This window comes from Sapajus apella, unplaced genomic scaffold (genome assembly GCF_009761245.1).
Source record: "Sapajus apella isolate SASKATOON/1434 unplaced genomic scaffold, GSC_monkey_1.0 scaffold4, whole genome shotgun sequence".
Taxonomy (NCBI): Eukaryota; Metazoa; Chordata; class Mammalia; order Primates; family Cebidae; genus Sapajus; species Sapajus apella.
Window position 1 is genome coordinate 49,688,742 of NW_022436944.1, and position 23,317 is coordinate 49,712,058.

Sequence of the window (23,317 nt, forward strand, 5' to 3'; positions counted from 1 at the left end):
CATGGTTGAACTAACTTACACTCCCACCAACAGTTTATAAACATTCCCTTTTCTCTGAAACCCTACCAGCATCTGCTATATTTTGACATATTAGTAATAGCCATTCCAACTTATGTTAGATATCTCATTGTGGTTTTGATTCACATTTTTTTAATGATCAGTGATGGTGAGCTTCTTCCATGTGCTCCTTGGCCACATGTATGCCTCCTTTTGAAAAGTGTCTGTTCATGCCTTTTACTCACTTGTTAATGGGGTTGTTCATTTTATTCTTGTAAATTTGTTTAAGTTTCTTACAGATGCTCAGTGTTAGACCTTTGTCAGATGCATAGTTTGCAGATATTTTCTTCCAGGCTGTAGGTTGTCTATTTATTCTGTTGATCATTTCATTTTCTGTGCAGAAGCTCTTTTTATTTATTTATTTATTATTATTATTTTCTAAATTTATTTTATTGCATTTTAGGTTTTGGGATACATGTGAATAACATGCAAGATTGTTGCATAGGCACACACGTGGCAGTGTGATCTGCTGCCTTCCTCCCCATCACCCACATCTAGCACTTCTCCCCATGCTATCTCTCCCCAACTCCCCTCCCCCCACTGCCCTCCCCTATTTCCCCCCAACAGACCCCAGTGTGTAGTGCTCCCCTCCCTGTGTCCATGTGTTCTCATTGTTCAACACCCGCCTATGAGTCAGAACATGCGGTGTTTGATTTTCTGCTCTTGTGTCAGTTTGCTGAGAATGATGGTTTCCAGGTTCATCCATGTCCCTACAAAGGACACGAACTCATCGTTTTTGATGGCTTCATAATATTCCATGGTGTATATGTGCCACATTTTCCCTGTCCAGTCTATCATTGATGGGCATTTGGGTTGGTTCCAGGTCTTTGCTATTGTAAACAGTGCTGCAATGAAAATTCGTATGCACGTGTCCTTATAGTAGTATGATTTATAATCCTTTGGATGTATACCGAGTAAGGGGATTGCTGGGTCAAATGGAATTTATCTTTCTAGGTCCTTGAGGAATCACCACACTGTCTTCCACAATGGTTGAACTAATTTATACTCCCACCAACAGTGTAAAAGTGCTGCTATTTCTCCACATCCTCTCCAGCATCTGTTGTCTCCAGATTTTTTAATGATTGCCATTCTAACTGGCGTGAGATGGTATCTCAATGTAGTTTTGATTTGCATTTCTCTGTTGACCAGTGATGATGAGCATTTTTTCATATGTTTGTTGGCCTCATATATGTATTCTTTTGTAAAGTATCTGTTCATATCCTTTGCCCACTTTTGAATGGGCTTGTTTGTTTTTTTTTCTTGTAAATCTGTTTTAGTTCTTAGTAAATTCTGGATATCAGCCCTTTGTCAAATGCGTAAACTGCAAAAATTTTTTCCCATTCTGTTGGTTGCCGATTCACTCTAATGACTGTTTCTTTTGCCGTGTAGAAGCTGTGGAGTTTGATTAGATCCCATTTGTCTATTTTGGCTTTTGTTGCCAATGCTTTTGGTGTTTTGGTCATGAAGTCCTTGCCTACGCCTATGTCCTGAATGGTTTTGCCTAGATTTTTTTTCTAGGGTTTTTATGGTGTTAGGTCTTATGTTTAAGTCTTTAATCCATCTGGAGTTAATATAGTGTAAGGTGTCAGGAAGGGGTCCAGTTTCTGCTTTCTGCACATGGCTAGCCAGTTTCCCCAACACCATTTATTAAAAAGGGAATCCTTTCCCCTTTGGTTGTTTTTGTCAGGTTTGTCAAAGATCAGATCATTGTAGAAATGTTGTGTTGCCTCTGAGGCCTCTGTTCTGTTCCATTGGTCTATATCTCTGTTTTGGTACCAGTACCATACTGTTTTGATTACTGTAGCCTTGTAGTATAGTTTGAAGTCCGGCAGTGTGATGCCTCCTACTTTGTTCTTTTTGCTTAGAATTGACTTGGCTATGTGGACCCTACTTTGGCTCCATATGAAGTTTAAGGTGGTTTTTTCCAGTTCTGTGAAGAAGGTCATTGGTAGCTTGATGGGAATTGCATTGAATCTGTAAATTACTTTGGGCAGTATGGCAATTTTCATGATATTGATTCTTCCTAACCATGAACATGGAATGTTTCTCCATCTGTTTGTGTCCTCTCTTATTTCGTTGAGCAGTGGCTTGTAGTTCTCCTTGAAGAGGTCCTTTACGTTCCTTGTTAGTTGTATTCCCAGGTATTTTTATTCTCTTTGTGACAATTGTGAATGGCAGTTCATTCTTGATTTGGCTCTCTTTAAGTCTGTTATTGGTGTATAGGAATGCATGTCATTTTTGCACATTGATTTTGTATCCTGAGACTTTGCTGAAGTTGCTTATCAGTTTCAGGAGACTTTGGGCTGAGACGATGGGGTCTTCTAGATATACAATCATGTCGTCTGCAAATAGAGACAATTTGACTTCCTCCATTCCTATTGGAATACCCTTTATTTCTTTTTCTTGCCTGATTGCTCTGACTAGAACTTCCAGTACTATATTGAATAGGAGTGGTGAGAGACGGCATCATTGTCTGGTGCCAGATTTCAAAGGGAATGCTTCCAGGTTTGCCCATTCAGTATGATATTGGTTGGTTTGTCATAAATAGCTTTTATTATTTTGAGATACATTCTGTCAATACCTAGTTTATTGAGGGTTTTTAGCATAAAGGGCTGTTGAATTTTGTCAAAGGCCTTCTCTGCATCAATTGAGATAATCATGTGGTTTTTGTCTTTGGTTCTGTTTATGGGGTGAATTACGTTTATAGACTTGCGTATGTTGAACCAGCCTTGCATCCCTGGGATGAAGCCTACATGACCATGGTGGATAAGCTTTTTGATGTGCTGTTGCAATCGGCTTGCCAGTATTTTATTGAAGACTTTTGCATCTCTGTTCATCATGGATATTGGCCTGAAGTTTTCGTTTCTTGTTGAGTCTTTGCCGGGTTTTGGTATCAGGATGATGTTTGTCTCATAAAATGATTTGGGGATTCCTTCCCTCTTTTTGGGTTATTTGGAATAGTTTCAGAAGGAATGGTACCAGCTCCTCTTTGTGTGTCTGGTAGAATTCGGCTGTGAATCCATCTGGACCTGGGCTTTTTTTGGGTGGTAAGCTCTTTAGCTGCCTCAACTTCAGACCTTGTTATGGGTCTGTTCAGGGTTTCGGCTTCTTCCTGGTTTAGGCTTGGGAGGAGGCAAGTGTCCAGGAATTTATCCATTTCTTCCAGCTTTACTAGCTTACGTGCATAGTGATGTTTGTAATAATCTCTGATGATGGTTTAAATTTCTGTGGAATCTGTGGTGATATCCCTTTTATTGTTTTTTATTGCATCAATTTGGTTATTCTCTCTTTTCTTTTTTATTAATCTGGCTAGTGGTCTGTCTATTTAGCTGATCTTTTCAAAAAACCAGCTCCTGGATTTATTGATTTTTTGAAGGGCTTTTTGCGTCTCTATCTTCTTCAGTTCTGCTCTGATCTTAGCTATTTCTTGTCTTCTGCTAGGTTTTCAGTTTTTTTTTTTATCATACTCCTCTACCTCTTTCAATTTTGATGATAGGGTATCATGTTAGGAGACAGATCTCTCCTTGCTTCTCATGTGGGCACTTGTTGCTATATATTTTCCTCTAGAGACTGCTTTAAATGTGTCCCAGAGATTCTGGTATGTTGTGTCTTTATTCTCATTGGTTTTGAAGAACATCTTTATTTATGCCTTCATTTCATTGTTTATCCAGTCAACGTTCAAGAGCAAGTTGTTCAGTTTCCATGAAGCTGTGCGGTTCTGAGTTAGTTTCTGTATTCTGAGTTCTAACTCGATTGCACTGTGGTCTGTGAGACTGTTTGTTATGATTTCCGTTCTTTTGCATTTGCTGAGGAGTGATTTACTCCCAGTTATGTGGTCAATTTTGGAGCAGGTGTGATGTGGTACTGAGAAGAATGTATATTCTGTGGATTTGGGGTGGAGAGTTCTGTAAATGTCTATTAGGTTAGCATGGTCAAGGTCTGAGTTCAAGTCCTGGGCATCCTTGTTAACTTTCTGTCTGGTTGATCTGTCTAATATTGACAATGGGGTGTTAAAGTCTCCCACTATAATTGTGTGGGAGTCTAAGCCTCTTTGTAAGTATTAAGAACTTGCCTTATGTATCTGGGTGCTCCTGTATTGGGTGCGTATATATTTAGGATCGTTAGCTCTTCTTGTTGCATTGATCCTTTTACCATTATGTCATGTCCTTCTTTGTCTCTTTTGATCTTTGTTGCTTTAAAGTCTATTTTATCAGAGATGAGAATTGCAACTCCTGCTTTTTTTTTGCTCTCCATTGGCTTGGTAAATCTTCCTCCATCTCTTTATTTTGAGCCTTTGTGTATCCTTGCATGTGAGATGGGTTTCCTAGATACAGCACACTGATGGGTTTTGGCTTTTTATCCAATTTGCCAGTCTCAGTCTATGTCGTTTGATTGGGGCATTTAGTCCATTTACATTTAGGGTTAATATTATTATGTGTGAATTTGATACTGCCATTTTGGTGCTAGCTGGCTCTTTTGCCCATTAGTTGATGCAGATTCTTCATTCTGTTCATGCTGTTTGCCATTTGGCATGGTTTTGGAGTGGCTGGTACTGATTGTTCCTTTCTATGCGTAGAGCCTCTTTCAGGAGCTTTTAAAGCAGGCCTGGTGGTGATGAAATCTCTGAGTACTTGCTTGTTCACAAAGGATTTTATTTTTCCTTCACTTATGAAGCTTAGTTTGGCTGGATAGGAGATTCTGGGTTGAAAGTTCTTTTAGTTAAGGATGTTGAATATTGGCCCCCATTCTCTTCTGGCTTGTAGGGTTTCTGCTGAGAGGTCTGATGTGAGTCTGATGGGCTTCCCTTTGTGGGTAACCTGACCTTTCTCTCTGGCTGCCCTTAGCATTTTCTCCTTCATTTCAACCCGGGTGAATCTGATGATTATGTGCCTTGGGGTTGCTCTTCGTGAGGAATCTCTTTGTGGTGTTGTCTGTATTTCCTGGACTTGAATATTGGCCTGCCTTGCTAGGTTGGGGAAGTTTTCCTGGATAATATCCTGAAGAGTATTTTCCAGCTTGGATTCATTCTCTTCATCGCATTCAGGTACACCTATCAAATGTAGATTAGGTCTTTTCACATAGTCCCACATTTCTTGGAGACTTTGTTCATTCCTTTTTACCCTTTTTTCTCTAATCATGCCTTCTCATTTTATTTCATTGAGTTAATCTTCAGCCTCTGATATCCTTTCTTCTGCTTGGTCTATTCAGCTGTTGAAACTTGTGCATGCTTCGCGAAGTTCTCGTGTTGAGTTTTTCTGCTCCATCAATTCACTCATATTCCTTTCTAAGTTGTCCATTCTCATTAGAATTTCGACAAATCTTTTTTCAAGGTTCTTACTTTCTTTGCATTGGGTTAGAACATGTTCTTTTAGTTCACAGAAGTTTCTGACTACCCACCTTCTGAAGTCTGATTCTGTCATTTCATCACACTTCTTCTCCATCCAACCTTGTTCCCTTGCTGGTGAGGAGTTGTGATCCCTTGTAGGAGGAGAGGTGTTCTGGTTTCAGGTGTTTTCATCCTTTTTGCACTGGTTTCTTCCCATCTTTATGGATTTATCTACCTGTCGTCTTTGTAGTTGTTGACTTTCAGATTGGGTCTCTCAGTGGACATCTAGTTTGTTGATGATGAAGCTATTTCTGTTTCTTAGTTTTCCTTCTAACAGTCTGGCCCCTCTGCTGTAGGACTGCTGAGGTTCACTCCAGGCCCTGCTTGCCTGGGGATTGCCTGCAGCTGCTGCAGAACAGTAAGGGTTGCTACCAGTTTCTTTTTCTGCTATCTTTGTCCCAGAATGATACCTGCCAAATGACAGTCTGATCTCTCCTTTATGAGGTGGCTCTTTGGATATACAGGGGTCAGGGAGCTGCTTGAGGAGACAGTCTGTCTTTTATAGGAGCTCAAGTGGTGAGCTGTGAGCTCCATTGTTCATTCAGAGCTGCTGGGCAGGTATGTTTAAGTGTGCTACAGCAGAACTCATAAACTGCTTTTCGTTCCCAGTTGCTCTGTCCCAGGAAGTTAGGGCTTTATTTATGAATTTCTGTTGTGCTGCTGCCTTTTTTTTTTTTTTCTCGAGGCTGCCCTGCCCAGCAAGGAGGCAGCCTAGTCACTGTCTGCCTGCAGAGGCTTTGCTGAGCTGCTGTGGGCTCCGCCCAGCTGCCACGCAAACTTCTCTGCAGTCATGTTTATATTGGTGTAGTTGAACTGCCTCGGCAATGGTGGCCCACCTCTGTATTGGCGGACTCTCTCTGTAATGCCATGTTGCCTTAGCAATGGCGGGTTGCCTTGGCAACGGCAGGCTGCCTCAGCATTGGCTCACTACCTCTGTAGTGGTGGGCTGCCTCAGTAATGGCAGACGCCCCTACCCCACAGAGATGGCCCTTCCCGGGTTCAGCTGCTCTTGCTGTGAAATTCTCAATCCAGAGAGTTTCTGATTGCTGTTCTTTTGTGGGGGTGGGACCAGCCGAGCCTGATCACCTGGCTCCCTGCCTCAGAGCCTTTTGTTTTTTTCTTTTTTATCCCAAGTGTTCCAGTCGCCTGTTGAAAGGGCTCCGGGATCTGTTTCCCGTGTGGCAACCTACTGCGCCGGCTTAAACAGCGGTGCTGAGATTAGTGGTGCTTTTTTTGCTCAGGAATCTCCTGGCCTGACTCCCTGTTAAGTCCCGTCTTTAATCAGATGAATGTGTGACTTCCTGGGGCTCCAATCGCAAGCCAAAAGGACACCCAGACCAGTGTATTTTGTAGGGAGAACCACTGGCCGGGGTGCCGACAAAGCAGTCATGCGGGGCAAAGTAGCCCCACCGACCAAAAGAACCACGCTGGCCAAAACAGCCGTGGGGCTCCTCTGCCTGGGAATCTCCTGGTCCATGGGGAATAAAAATGCCGCATCGGGCTGGACACCGTGGCTCACGCCTGTAATCCCAGCACTTTGGGAGGCCAAGGCGGGTGGATCACGAGGTCAGGAGATCGAGACCATCCTGGTCAACATGATGAAACCCCGTCTCTACTAAAAAAAAATACAAAAAATTAGCTGGGCATGGTGGCGCGTGCCTGTAATCCCAGCTACTCAGGAGGCTGAGGCAGGAGAATTGCCTGAACACAGTTGGCGGAGGTTGCGGTGAGCTGAGATCTCGCCATTGCACTCCAGCCTGGGTATCAAGAGTGAAACTCCGTCTCAAAAAAAAAAAAATGCGGCGTCCACTCACCCTCTGCGCTTTCACTGGGAACTGCAACTCTGAGCTGTTCCTAAATGGCCCTCTTGGATCTCTCTCCGCAGAAGCTCTTAAGTTTAGTTGGATCCTATTTATCAATTTTTGCTTTTGCTCTGATTGCATTTGATATCACATGAAATTTTTTCCCATTCCTATGTCCATGATGGTATTGCCTGGATTATCTTTCAGGGTTTTTATATTTTTTGGTTTCACATTCAAATCTTTAATTTATCTTGAGTTTATTTTATACATGATGTAAGGGAGGGAACCAGGTTCAATATTTTGCATATGGAGAGCCAGTTATCTCAGCACCATTTATTGAGTAGGGGTTCTTTCCCCATTGGTTGTTTTGTCAGCTTTGTTGAAGATCAGATTGTCATAGGTATGTGGCCTTGTTTCTGGGCTCCCTATTCTGTTCCTATATGTCCATTTTTATAGCAACACCATGCTGTTTTGGTTACTGTAGCCTGAAATATAGTTTGAAGTCAGGTAACATGATGCCTCTAACTTTATTCTTTTTGCTTAGGATTGCCTTGGCTATTCAGGCTCTTTTTTGTTTCCATATGAATTTTAAAATAGTTTTTTTCTAGTTCTGTGAAAAATGTCATTTGTGGTTTGATAGGAATAGCACTGAAATTGCTTTGGGCAGTGTGGCTATTTTAATGATATTGCGTCTTTCTATACATGAACATAGGATGTTTTTCTAGGTTTGTGTCTTCTGTGATTTCTTTTCATAGTGTTTTGTAATTCTTTTAGTAGAGATCTTCCACCTCCCTATTTAACTGTATTTCTAGGTATTTTATTCTTTTTGTGGCAATCGTGAATGGGATTGATTGCCTTCCTTATTTGGCTCTCAATGTAGTTGCAGTTGGTGTATAGGAATGCTAGTGATTTTTATACATTGATTTTGTGTCCTGAAACTGTGCTGCAGTTTTTTATCAGCTGAAGGGGCTTTTGGGCTGAGACTATGTGATTTTCCAGATATAGAATCATGTTGTCTGCAAACGGGGATAATTTGACTTAATCTCTTCTTATTTGGATGCCTTTTATTTCTTTTTCTTGCCTGAATCCTCTGGCTAAGACTTCCAATATTGTGTTGAATAGAAGTGCTGAGAGAGGGCATCTTTGTCTGGTACTGGTTTTTAAGAGGAAGGCTTCTGGCTTTTGCTTATTCAGTATGATGGTGGATGTGGGTTTTTCATAGATGGCTCTTATTATTTTGAGATATATTTCTTCAATACCTAGTTTATTGAGAGTTTTTAAGATAAAGGGATGTTGAATTTTATTGGAATTCTTTTCTGCATCATTTGAGATAATCAAGTGTTTTTTGTCTTTAGTTCTGTTTATGTGATTATTTGCATTTATTAATTTTCACATGTTGAGCCAACCTTGCATCCCAGTGATAAAGCCTACTTGATCATAGCTTTTTGAAAGCATTTGGCTGTCACTCGCTGTTACTAATGCTAATGTAAAGTATGTGCTTTGGGACACTCTTAAAAATGAGGGAGAAAAGACATACTCAGTAAAATTACCCTCTTGCCTTTAGTTGAATCTGATCTTAATGGTGCATCCAGCTCATTAAATATTTGACCAGTCACCAGTCAGCATTCTTCTTATAAATATGAAAACTTGACCATGAGGTCTAGGAACACAGCATTTCTATTAGCTTTCAAGACATATTGGCTGAAATTGAACTTCGTAGTACTGAACAGAGGAAACTTGATGTTTTAGAGATATAGAATTGAAATATTATCCCATCAAGCCACTGGAGATACAAATAAGGTGAAACTGAAGCACAATTCCTAGAGAATAGTATATCTAAAGAATTATTTGGAAAACTTGGTAATATCATCTAGGCTCGGAACATCTTGGGCCATTTTTCAAGGTAAGGGTATCCATCATCCAGATAGTTTGTCACTATTTTCTTTGTTTATATCATGGTGCTTGGCAATTAGTTGTCCAAATGTTTATATTTAACATGACCTTGAAAAAATTAAGATCTATCTACCAATATTGCCAGGTTCTGCAAATAGTCTTTTTAACCTTAAACTGAAAAAGATTCCTTACATATGTGATCTTGAAAAGACTTTTTGGCCATTATGATGCATGTCAGCACTCGGAAGTTGGGTTTTGTACTTAGCACATCAGATATATGCTTTATCTGCAATTTAGAGAGCAAGCTCTAGGTGAATGGACCTTCTAATCTGAAAATAAATCTTTCTTTTGGCACAAGAACTTGAATTCTCAGTAATTCAGCATGAAAACTTTCTTATTTAGTTAAGTGTTCTGTTTTAAAGGTATTAGGCCAAATATTTACTAACCTATGATCACAAAGGATAAAAAGTAAGTCATGTAAATCCCTGAAATAGTGTAAGTTTGGATTAGTGTAATTGATGATGAGCTTTAGTCCTCTGCCTATCCTGTGTTCTCAAGGAATAAGGCGGTATAGCATACTTATGTTATTGGGGCGGGGTTAGCAGTGGGAAATTTAGGAAAGGCTTAAGGCTGGGAAGATTACAGCAAGCAATTACAAGTGGAAAAGTTGATAGTAAATATTAGTGTCACCTGATTGGATCTCTTGACCCAATCTCCATGGATCAAGACAACTATAGGTGGCATCTACCAACTGGGAGATTTCTGGAGTTGTTTGTGGTGTCCTGGCCATCCCAGCCTGCCGCAAGTTTCAAAATTATCCCCATCTAATGTTTAAGCAAGAGTTTATAACCTCCAGGTAACATCAAACTATCACTGGAATCTAAAAAAATATGGGTCAATTAGCCAAATTCCTGGAACTTTCCTCCATGTAGCTGCACAGGCTCATCTTAGTAGCAATCTCAGCATTGTGTATTTTTCATCCTACTTAACCATGTTATGGTGGGATTTAATAGTACACGTACTGTATCCTTGACTATAAGACACCATTGATTAAAGATGAAATATTACTCTAAATACCAGTAATATAAGTAAAGGAACTTGACATACTATAAAATGCCATTAATTATCACGTAAATCCCAATTTCACAGATATTAAAATGTGAAAAAAAAATACAGTGTCTTGGAATCTATGAAATTCAGCCATTTAAATTGAAATTAAAACAGATGAACCTACATAAAATATGATAACACTGTCTTGTCTTTTTTATGGTATCAATTAAGGATTAATTTAACTTTGGTTTGAGTGACAAACTCAGACTAAAACTTTTTTCCCAAGATTTTGAGACCTTTAGCTAGTGATATTATATCACGTCTGCTTCTCTTTTAGCCAAGCATTTTCTGTGCTGTAGGCTTTTTCTCAGACTCCCAGTCTTAGTTCTGTTGGCATCTTTTTATCTTGTCCTTCTCTATTGCCATATAGGGAAAAATTCTGTCTGACAGCACTGTGTTAGCAAAAGCTAAAAAGAAGAAAGATTGTGATGAGATAGTGCATGTAAACAACAATATTAAGACTCCCTTTGATGTTCTTTTCTCAAACATAATGAAGTTAATTTTCTCTGTTCTCTGACCATTTTGCTGCATTTAAAGTGATACATCCCCTGCATGTTATTTGCTTGATTTTTTAAAAACTTCTTGAAGCTGTCAAAATGACTTTTAATAGTTTTTTCTTTATCCTGATTCTAGGCCAGTAATTTTGTGGAGAAGGGCGTCTAGGTTTTCAGCTTTCTCTAATTCCTCCTAGGTCCCAGCCTGTAATTTGGTTCAAGCACACTGGCTTCCCCACATCATCAGGAAGGTCTCTTAGCAATCGCCGTAATCAGCTTGCTTCCCCCTATCTCTTTGACCAATCAAAATCTCAAATATTTATCTTTAGAAGTTCAGCTGAGTCCAACTGAAGCATTTCCAAAGTAAATTTTACTAACAAAATGAAAAAAAAACTGAAAAATTTTTTCAAAAAAAAAAATAAAAGTACAAAAACAATCTTTTTTTTTTTTTGAAATGGAGTTTTGCTCTTGTGCAGTGGTGCTATCTCCGCTCACCGCAACCTCCACCTTCGGGGTTCAAGCGATTCTCCTGCTTCAGCCTCCCAAGTAGCTGGGATTACAGGCATGCACCACCATACCTGGCCAATTTTCTATTTTTAGTAGAGATGGGGTTTCACTGTGTTGGCCAGGCTGGTCTCGAACTCCTGATCCCAGGTGATCCACCCACCTCGGCCTCCTAAAGTGTTGGGATTACAGGCATGAGCCACCACGCCCAGCCTAAACATTTCTTTAAGTGATTTATTCATGTATTCATTCATTTAACAAACATTTATTGAGCCTCTGCAATATTCCAGACCCTGGGTTAGAAAGAGGAGATATCAAGATGAGCACAAACAGGAATCTAGTTGAGAGACACACATGGCAAAGCATGGTCATATTAGCTCCCATCCTGGGTTACAGGAGCGGGACAAACGCAATAGTTAATGCCACCTGGAGAAAGAGCTGGCTTTAAGAGCCTATGACATCTTGTCTGAGGCTGAAAGAATGGAATATACATATTCCCACAGGTAGTGATGGAGAGTTTTCCAGCCAATAACCTCAAAGGCCCAGGGGTAATGCTCCAGGGCAAGGTGAGTGTATGTCTGAGTTTGGTAAAGGGTGAAGTCTACATAGAGATGAACAAAAAAAGATGTGGGACTGACAGGTACAAAGGCACTAATCATGAGTTTTCTGTGGGCCAGATTTTATCTCAAGGTAGCAGGATGCTGCTGAAAGGAGCACAATGTGGTCAGATTTGCCTCTCACAAGAGCAATCCTCATAACACAATGTTATGACTGATGGATTGGAAAGAGGTTTTGAGCAAATAAATAAGAAGATATTATACCAAAATGTATTCACAAACACCTGAACAAGAAATGGTGATTTGCAACAAGGCCGTGATCGTGCGTTGAACTAACTAAGCTTGACAATATGTGTCTGGAATTCAGGATAGAAACTTGAGCCTGAGACAAACATGTGGGAATCACCAGGAAATAAATAATAGTTGGAAGAAGAAAGTGAATGTCACCACTGTATTGCAGTAAAGGAGAGAGAAAAACCGTGGCTCCGAGCACTGGCATCTCCTAGGCAGTTGGGTCAAGTAACACTAAAGAAGAAATTGCTTTCTGAGAGGTCAGAAAAAAAAATAAGAGGAGATCACAGAAGCCAAGGAATAAAAATACACTGGTCAAATGATGCAAATGAATGGAATTATTATTTGGAATCAAAGTATTCCTTGGATGCAGACATTATGAAAATTAAAGCGTTTAGTGTGAGACATTTCACAGGATGGTCAGAACCTTTTATATAAGCATTAGCCCAGATTTTACTCTCTTATCTCAGACTCCATAGACCTTGGGAATTTCTGTATTTATGATCTTATTTGTATTTCATCTTCTCTTCAAGAGAGAGCAGATAATTTCACAGTAGCCCAAGGAGCACCCTTTAGCAGGTGAGAGAAGATAACTACTGTACGTGGTTGACTGCCTCTCTTGGAAGAAACAAACCATTGTCCCCTGAGAGTGCCAGAGTTGTTTCCCAGTAAAATTCTACCACTTGACTCTTCTGACGGCCAGAAGTTGATTCGCTCATATCCCCTTTCAGCAAGAGAACTAATAAATTGCCCTCAGTTTTGCTCTGGGCATATTTTTTCCGAGATTAGTTTCTCCCTTAACTGCAAGAAACTTAAAAACTCTTTCTCTAGCTAAAATATTGGCTTAATGTTGGCCATCTAGTACAGTGGTCCGCATCATATTTGACATCAGGGACCGGTTTTGTAGAAGACAATTTTTCCATTGACAGGCGTGTTGGGGAGGGGGATGGTTTCAGGATGAAACTGTTCCATCTCAGATCATCAGGCATCGGTTAGATTCTCAAAAGGAGTGCGCAATCTAGATCCTAGATCCCTGGAATGTGCAGTTCACAATAGGGTTCCCACTCCTATGAGAATCCAATGCCCCTCTGATAGGACAGGAAGCGGATCTCAGGCGGTAATGCTCGCTTGCCCACTGCTCACCTCCTGCTGTGCAGCCCAGTTGCTAACAGGCCACGGCTGGGTGCTGGTCTGTGGTCCCAGGGTTGGAGACCCCAGATCTAGTAGGTTTCTGATCAGTGATGACTTTTATTGGTTTCTCTGAATATCTTAGACATATACACATTAGTATCACATAGGAAACGTTCAATATTTCAGCCAGTGTGTAGCCATTTGAATTTCTGAATTCTTATTGCTTTCCACTACTAGAAACACTATATCATTTCCCCTGATTTTTTTTTCTTTATTATTGACCTCCTGCCCATTCTCACTTTGACTCTTCTGGTTGTAGCAATCCCATTCTGTCCTACTTCTGTATTCTACTGACCCAGCCAAGCTAAATGCACCCTGACATTTTCAAACTTACTTCTGAATCAGGCCTCTGACCTATATTACTTTCACAAATGATATGCCCTTTTTCCCTCTTAAATTAATAATTTTAAGACAAGTCATAGAAGACATACTATGCTTTATAAATTAAAGGCTCCCCTCACCTCACATGATGAAAATATTTTTACCTACAACTTTTAAAACTCAAAAGTCATGCCTGTAATTCCAGTGCTTTGGGAGGCAAAAGCAGAAGGATCACTTGAGGCCAGGAGTTCAAAACCAACTTGAGTAACATGGTGAAACCCCGTCTCTACAAAAACATTTAAAAATAAAATTAGCTAGGCTTAATGGTGCATACCCGTAGTTCCACCAACTTAGGAGGCTGAGGCAGGGTGATTGCTACAGCCCATGAGTTTGAAGTTAAGTGAGCTACGCTGTACTCCAGCCTGGGCAACAGAGTGAGACCCTGTCTCTAAAACATTTAAAATAAAAATAAAAATAAGTCAAAACAATGCATGAAAGGCAAAAAAGTCACATATATTTTATATTATCCCAATAGTTTAACATTTTGTTGAAATTCATTTTTAGTTTTATTTCTAGTCAGAGATTTTAAAAACATTTGTTTTCAACACATATTGTAGATATAGTTTTGTATCATAACTTGCTCACTAAAGGTTTCTAAGTAGAAATACTAGCAAATAAATATGAGCAAAGTTAAGTGAAATTTTACTTCAATAGCAATACCTAGGTATTTATGACTCATCATAATTTTAAGTCCCTTTTTACGTATTTTTAATCAACTTTTTATTAAATTTTTAATTATAACCAGTGAACAGTTGTAAATGTTGTTAAAATTGGCTGCATAAAATGAACACTTTAAATATAACATCCAGAAAACAAATTATATTTGTCTTTATTAGCTTCTTGAACTCAACTTGCGATAATTCAGTATACAATATTTAATACAATGTTCAACATTTTCTACACATTTATTAAAGTGTTGTTTTAATTCTGATTGTAGAAGACCAGAAATCTTTATAATTATTTGTTTGTAATTTACCCAATTATGTATCAGAGCAGACCTTAGGAAAAGGAGAAACATTAGGCTAAAATATCAATGTTTCACTTTTCCATGAACAGTCTATATCATTTCCTCTTTTTTTTTTTTTTTTTTTTTTAATTGGGTCTCGCTCTTTCAACGGAGTGGAGTGGCAGTGGTGCAATCTCAGCTCACCACAACCTCTGCCTCCTGGGTTCAAGTGATTCTCCTGCCTCAGCCTCCCAAGTAGCTGGGACTACAGCCACGTGCTACCGTGCCTGGCTAATTTTTTGCATTTTTAACAGAGACAGGCTTCACTATGTTGGACAGGCTGTTCTCGAACTCCTGACCTCATGATCCGCCCACCTTGACTTCCCAAAGTGCTGGGATTACAGGCATACACCACTGTGCCTGGTGGTCTGTATCAGTTTCTGTAAATTTTGCTGCTCCCAAGTTTTTGACCCTCATTTATCTTATGGTCTAAAAATACTTTCAAAAGTAGTAAAAAAAAAAAATTCAGTCAGCTCCTCTTCATATTGGCTTTGTTATAGCCAATGATTCTCTGCTCCTCAGGTAAAACAAAGCAGTCTACCAAATCTTTCTAAAGTAGCAATGCCTAGTCCATAATGTCTACTCTTTAAGTAGTATTTCCATAATTATTATGTCTTGACATAACCTAATCATTTACAGTTATGAATATCAAATATCTCCTAAGTCAACTGATTTGTCTCAATGAATTTATTAAAAATAAAGATGCATTTGTTAAAAATCCCTATTATTCCAATATACCATTTAAAACATTTTCTTCTAAAATATTTAGCTCTTATAGTAAAAATCCTGCCTGGAAGACCTAGAAATGTCCTGCTGTAGCTGAAATACTAAATCAAAACTTAACTGTTGTTGAAAAATAACAAACATGCCCCATTTTATTTTAAATGAACTACAAATGTCTCCAATATATAAATAATGGGAACCTGAAAAATGGAAAATATTTCTGAATCTAATAACTCCTTTTTGAAAGTAAGTGACATGATTAAACATCACTTTTCTACATATGTGGTGTGACATTTTCATTTTGTTCCAAGGTATTTTACTTTTTGTGTGACTCTTGAGTTTGTAAACATGCCATAATATTTGGTGATTATGTAATGATGATTTCATGGTTCTAGCTTAGTATAAAGGTAGCTCGACAGAGCAGGAAAATCGATTTCCTTTTTTCCTTTGTGGAAAGAGACAAAGGAAATTGAATGCAAAATTTCCATTAAGACCATAATAGAAATATGACTCAACAATCTGTTAACACATGAAGTGGAAACCAGGTGTATCCAAGTGTTCGTTATTGTGCTATTATATTCAGCCAATGGGTTAAATTCAAACAACCTTTGTTTAACCCATGCCATGTTGTTACCCACAGTGTTCCAAATGCCTGTGACCTGACACTATCTCTTGTTGTCTCCTCTTACCAAAGGTACTCAGAGGCAGGACTGTCCCTAGGCAAAATCGTGAAGTAGGTGAATCTTGTATTCATTCCCTACCCTTTTGCAATGACAATCTCACCTTAGATTCTCTCCACCTCCCTTTCCCAAGGTACCTATTCTAGTTACTCATTCCTCTGGATTTACCCTCTGTTTTCCAGGGAGCTCATGCTAACTCCTGTTGCCCAATTACTCTTTGAGTGTATAATGTCCCTGCTCAGAAATACTCAGTAGCTCCCCAAGAGGAGCTGGGCAATCAAGATCCTCCATCCTTACCTTTTGAGTCTTATTTCCCACTCTCCCTTCCACATGTTCTACTGAAAATAGCTCACTCGCCTCTCCATTTTTATTTACACACTTTTTTTCCATCTATTTCTTTTGCCTGAGCTGACCTTGACCGCTCCTCTCCATCTGTGGAAATCCTAGTCCTCCTTCAGGGCTCTGCTCAGCTGTACCTCCCTACATGCCTTATCTGATCACCCCCAGCCTCTCTCATCTGCACCCCATCCATCCACTCATATAGCACTTAACACATATTGCTTTGTATTATAATATTTATGTATGTGTCTTGTCTCCAGGCACTGTGCTGGGCGCTTTACAAACGTAATCTCTTTTAAATTTCACAACAATCTGATGAGGTAGGTATTATTAAACCATTTAGCAGTTGAAGAAACTGAGGCTCAAATAGGTTAAATAATTTGCCCAAAGTCACACTGCTGCAAAGTAACAGAGCTAGAACTTGAACTCAGGTCTGTCTGATTTCAAAACATATGATTTCCACTGCATCCTACTGATGTCAATTCCTTTCCATCTTCTGAATGATAGGATGGGGGTTTAAGATGAAGAAAGAGGTCAACTTAGATTTTTTGCTTAACAAATGTATGTAGAACAAAGATATTTTATTGACAATTACTCTATTCCTAGCTAGAATTGATCAGTTAGCTAGAATCCATGAGAAATTCAAGTAAAATGCAAGAAAATATTTTTATCTTAAGCAACCAGAACAAATAAGCATGATAAAAAGAGAATGTTCAAGATATTTTATAATTCAAGAGGGACTAGATAGCATTGGTCTCTCTGAATGCTATAGGAAAATAAGTACCAGGAAAAAGAAGTAAATGTGGGGTTGACTAGGGAAGGCTTCCCATAAGTCCCCAGGACCTACACAATTTGAGATAATTAGTAGACTGAAGATGTGACTATTATCCTAAATCTCTCATGCACTAATAGTACCTCTATTAAATGTAAAGCCCACCTGATTTAATCTGCCTGTAGTGCCGCATCTTGGATAAATTAGGGGTGAGAAGCTTAGTGTTCCTAAGAGGGAAATCTAATTCCAAATAGACTGCTTTTTACAACTGCCCTTCCCAGTACCTGAGAGCAGGGAGTTTCAACTAAGCCCTAGACAGCTCCATTCTATGCTCCCTGTACAGCCAACTTCTAGCCAGTCATGTGGCAGAGCCTTCATCCCTGGGAAGAATTTAAACTTAGAATCTCTGTTCTTTTTGACACCACTATCTTTTTGCCTCTCCCATGGTAAAAAACTACAACCTTTTTTTCATTTCTGCTGTTATATTCTCTTCTCATTTCTCAGTCCCCCAGCTTTGTCGTATTACCAGTTGCATGTTTCTTTAACGTGAATAAGATCCTTAAATTTAAAGAGGTCATGCAGTTATCATTAAACGTGTGTTCTCAGTGCACCTCTGTTAACTTCTGACAGTCATTTCGATTCTATTTACAAATTCTGTTTCAATTTACGTATGCTCCCTTATACCAGTTCCATTCATAGATGGCTCTACACTATTGTTCCTCATACCAATCTTCATCATAATTTAAAATTTATTATTTATGGAAACAATGCATGTACTCTAAGCTAGAAAGCATCGGGTTGTACTGTATATCAGGCCCCGTGTTAGAAGCTTGAGAATTTTCATGTCAACTGTAAGCTAAATTTAAGGAATTCAATGAGCCCAACAAGAAAACCATCCTCAACCACAATGGAAAAATTAAACAACTCAAACGGGAAAGATATTTTGCTTTCTTTAAAATGTCTATGGTTTCTTATCCTCTACAAAAGTCTTCATAGCTCTTTCACTTTATTTTCTAACTTTTTATTTTGAAGAATTTATAGACTCACGGGCAGTTACAAAATAAATGTACAGTGAGGTCCTGTTTATCTTTTACCAAGTTTCTCCCAATTGTTTTATTTTAAGTAGTTATAGTACACAATCAAAGCCAGGACATTGACGTTGGTCTAATTCAGTTTTAAATTTGAAAAAAGAAAAAAAAATCCACCCTAAAGATATCGTGGGCTGTTTTAAATTACATTCAACATTGTAAGCTTTGTAAGTATTAACCATGCGGACCGTCCTGGTAAACAAAGGATGGTATGCCCATATGGCCAAAGAGAAAGTGTCCCCTTGTTGTCAGCTGTGATACTCAGGTCTAATTTAATTGGGCCAGTGTCATAGCCAATGAATGGAAAGGAGCCCTATCGGAAGACTTGGGTTGAAATCTGGCTCTGCCTCCAAATGTGTGACTTTGAGCAAGTCATTTGACCTTTCCAAGCTTCAGTGTCTTCAGCTATACAATGGAGAAAGTATTCCTCCTGCCTACTTCATAGGATTGTTGTGAGGATCAAATGTGAGGATGTACATGAAGGAACAAGGTAGACAGTGAATCAGCACTCATGAAATTTATATTCTTTTCAGGAACTATGTCCAGCTATAGAAGTGTGCTTTTTCAGAGGTGGTCTTATTCCTAAAAACAAAACAAAACTACCTCCTTATTAACCATGTGTTCTAGAATTTCCATCATATGTAAATAACCTACCCTTTCTATCACTCTTATTAAGATAAGAAATAGCAATATATCAAACAAGCACTCTGGAATCATTACCTACAAACCCCTTAAGCATATGATCTATTTTTAAATAAATACTTTTTAAACATTTTCTCCTTTAAGATTAAATGCATTTTAAGTAGCTTTTATATTTTTCCTAACTGCAGGATTCACTCTTACTTTTTTATCATGCCATGAGATGTACAATAAGTGTTCTGACAATAGTGTGAAATTATAAGAATGTGAGGTTAGACAGTGGATGTTTTAAGAAGTAAAAATGGAAATCACCCAAGCTGCCTTGTTTCTTGGTATGTCTGGATATATAATATAAACTCCCAACTCACTTGTATATTCTGGTTTGTGGATAGTAAAACTGCTAGTCTTGGCAGTAAGAGTAGAGATATATATAGGAGAAAATAAACTTAAATCATGGAAAGCAATGATAAGAGTCTTTGTGTGTACTAAATATTTTGGGCACCACAATAAAAATGTTAAGATCTGTTTTCTTCCCTCTTCATCCTTTATACAGGCTGGCATGGCTTTGACCTATGACCCCACAGCTGCCATACAGAATGGGTAAGTAGATCATATTTTCTCTATTTTGATTGTGAATAGATCTTTGAGCTCTGAATCAATACCAAAGAGAAATGTTCAAATTTGTTTTGCTTTTGTTTTACATCCTTAAACACAAACTTTAAACCAAGCATTTTTCATCGTAATTTTTTTCTTCCTCTAAGTTATTCTAATCTCATAGTCTCACAATGCCTCTGTCCACATTAAACTCTGTTCCTTCTCTTTCTCTCTCTCTCTCTCTGTCTCTCTCTTTTTCTCTGTCTTCAGGGAGGAGGTAAAGCTAGGCTGAGAGAAGAATATATCTAGAGTTAAGCTTTCAAACACTTTTTGGTGTGTACCCAGGTCAATTTATTTTTTCTTTCTGGTGATCAGAGGAATGGTAATGGAGAAAAGTCAAGTTAGTAACTGAGGTGATTACATCTTCATTTTAATAGGCATCTGGAAATTCACATCCACTTACTTAGAACAAGTCATATAGCTTAAATTTCCTCCTCTGAAAAATAAGTGTGAAACAACATGGTATATCATCTCTAAAATTCTGTAACTTCTAAATATCTTTCATTGAAACTTTCTTCTTCCTAATCTCTTTGCTGAGGCTGTTTGCAATTGACAATAATAATTCTTTGGTTGGTTCCTTATTTCTTTTTACTCTCTTTTATTTTGGGAATTCTCCATGGCTTTCAGTTATCTTTCAGTTTCATTAATGAATCAATCATGATAAAGGCCTCACTGAAGATCAACAAAAAGGGTAGAATGAATTAAACTTCATGTTCTATTTGTTCTATGTGGTCACTTGCCTCTAAGAAAAATCTGTAGGATATTGAAAGTATTTAAATAATTACCTGTTATTCTGGTATCATTCATTCAGGCAGTCATATATTCAGTCATTCAACAAACATCCAGTAATTATCCCAAGCACAATGCTATGTTCTATAGATTTAAGAAAACAATGTATGATATGAGGCCCTTTCCTTCAAGAGGCTCACAGTCTACTTGTCCATGAAAAAGTAAACATTAATGGTAGACCAGGGTAGGAGTCTAATCCTTTGTCCTTGAGTTGGTTAAAATTTCCCTCTAGAATTGAAAATTAAGGATATCTTTTCATATGTCCTACAGGCATTTACATATTTCCAACAAGGTGCTATAAACTTAGTGTGCAGAAAGAAGTAAAGACAAGGAGAAGAAAGTCCTCTAGAATCAGATTGTATAGTTGGAGATAAATAACTCAAAAAGTAACAAATAAGGCATTGTATATTAAGTGGTAGTGAATGAAAATAGATGTTATAATGAAAAGGAATGACATTTATTGAACACATATTCTGTGAAAAGTACCTCATATTTATAATTTAATGAGACTTGGATTCAAATGAATACATGTGATTAAAATTAGAAATTTATATTGGAAATTTACGCAAAGGAAAATAGAAACAATCAAAGGATACCTGTATGTCGACTAACTAGATTCAATAAGTATTTTATAATATTTTACATGCATGCATATGTATGTGTTATGTATATATATGTACATATATATATGTGTCTCCTAACTATAGTATGTATTATGTATCTATCTATCTATCTATGGTATATATATATATGTATCTACATGTAAAGTGTACTTAGTTGCCCAAGGGTCTATATCAAGGATTGGAGATGCAGCGGTGACCAAGACATAACTTTTTTTTGCATTTATTAAGCTTCAATTGTTAAAGATAGAAATAAAATAACCTTTAACTTTTATACATAATCGTATAGTCAATTATTAAATTACAATTGTGTTAAGCATTTTTCATTAGAACTATAGATACTTTTTGCTGGACCATATCAAAGTAAAATTTAAACATCATAATATTTCTAACTTCTTACATCTTCAAAAATAAAGACATTAGTCACATGATGACAATATCATTATCACACAAAATGAAATCAGTTCTAATTTCAAAATATCGTCTATTATCCAGATTATTTTTCAACTTTTTTCAGTTGCCCCAAAATGTATTTTACAGCTGGATGACTCTGAAGCAAAATCTAAAAGTCACATCAAAATATCTTATATGGATTATTTCATTTGCTTAATAAACTCCTTTTGGGTGAGTGTTAATGTCCCATTTACAGATAAGAAAATGAGGCCTTGCAGTCAGAGGTAGAGCAGGGAATCAAACGCCAGTCTGTAACACTAAATAGAGCCTGCTGTCTTTGTCCAGGTAGGACAAAGGGAAGGCTATATCTATATGGAAATGATGAGATTTGACATAGATTATCCAGAATGACTTAGTTTATCAAGGCTAGACATAGGGAAAGATGCTTATTGAGAAAGTGGACTGGTAGGAACGGAAGTGGAGTTTGTAGGGATTAACAACAAGTTTTACTGGGGTGAAAGTTTCTTGTGGAGGAGTTTTGTAAGTTTAAAAGTTTTCTTGGTGCCGGATTTAGAATTTTAAGTGTTTGGTTTTTACTTCATAAGGCTGGGGAGTAATTATTGTTTTTATTTAGCAACAGAATGGTATGATATAAATAATAAAGAATATATTGGAGCAGGAAGAGCCTCTTAGTAGGAAGCATCACTAAGGGGATATTTAAATAGTCCAGTTATAAAAGTGTAAGAGTTTGTTCTGGAGTGGCCAATGTGTGAATGGAAGAAAGAAACCAAAAGGAGAGACAACCTGAAAAAGCTTTTCAATCATGCATTAAGCAAGTGGCCATCAAACAATCCTATGTTCAAGGTTCTCCATCAAGGGCTGGGGACATACTGGTGAATAAGACACACCCAGTCTTTACTCTTCTACACTGTAGCAGGAAATCAACATTAAAAGCATTTTATGACTTATATACCATAAGCACCCAGTGGTGAAATGCAGGGTGTTATAAAGCGTATAGTCTTGCTTGAGTGGTTAAAACTTCTCTAAACAAGTGATGCCTTTAGCTGAGCTCTGACAACATTTAATGAAAACTGGATGTTATATCAGATGGCAAAAGAGATAAGCAAAAGGGACCCTGAAGATTGCATCCTAGAAGGACCGGTGTACCATCAGCAGAAAGACAAGGAAATAAAGGGAAGACAGATGATGATATGGCTAGGCTTTGTGTCCCAACCCAAGTCTCATCTTGAATTGTAATCCTCATAATACCGGCGTGTCCAGAAAGAGAGCAGGTGGAGGTAATTGAATCATGGGGTGATTTTTCCCCATGCTGTTCTCATGCTAGTGAGTTCTCACAAGATCTGATGGATTTCTAAGGGGCCCATCGCCCTTTGCTTGGCACTCACTCCTTCCTGCTGCCTGGTGAAGAAGGTGTCTTGGTTCCCCTTCACCTTCCAGCCGTGGTGAACTATGAGTCAGTTAAACCTATTTCCTTTATAAATTACCCAGTCCCAGGCAGTTCTTTATAGCAGTATGAAAACAGACTAATATAGATGATATACTCAATTTCAAACATACATGAATAATGTCTCACTAAGACTCACTAAGTCACACTGAGACAAACTAAGACTCATTAAGACAAAAAGATCCAAGTCAGCGGTAAATTTGAACTGAAGGTAGGAAATGATAACTTCTTATGCATGACTTTAGTCAGTCATTCTCCAATGCACAATCTAAAATTCTGCAAAGACAAAATTTCCCAAATACTCACCTTCAGTTATTACAAATTTACAGGAAAAATAAATCGAGGTTTCAACTCCTAATCTGAGAAATCAAAGGTGAACTTTGGGCTATGCAATGTTCAAGGCAGTGCAGACAGCCTAGAGCACAGTGAAAATTTCTTTTTTCCTCAATGTCTTCACCTCACATTTCAGGTTGCCACCTGGAC

General features: G+C 38.2%; 1 protein-coding gene across 12 annotated transcripts in view; it reads left to right on the forward strand.

The window, feature by feature from the left end:
- The window catches only part of RBMS3 (RNA binding motif single stranded interacting protein 3), a 758,821-nt gene that overhangs the window by 608,263 nt on the left and 127,241 nt on the right, over positions 1 to 23,317 (forward strand). For 6 of the 12 annotated variants that reach the window (XM_032259567.1, XM_032259558.1, XM_032259610.1 and 3 more), the window contains 2 exons: positions 16,090 to 16,128; positions 19,467 to 19,513. In XM_032259567.1, coding sequence (XP_032115458.1) covers positions 16,090 to 16,128; positions 19,467 to 19,513 — 86 coding nt within the window. The remainder of the gene's footprint in view (positions 1 to 16,089; positions 16,129 to 19,466; positions 19,514 to 23,317) is intronic. The other 6 variants (XM_032259585.1, XM_032259640.1, XM_032259577.1 and 3 more) reach the window with 1 other exon arrangement.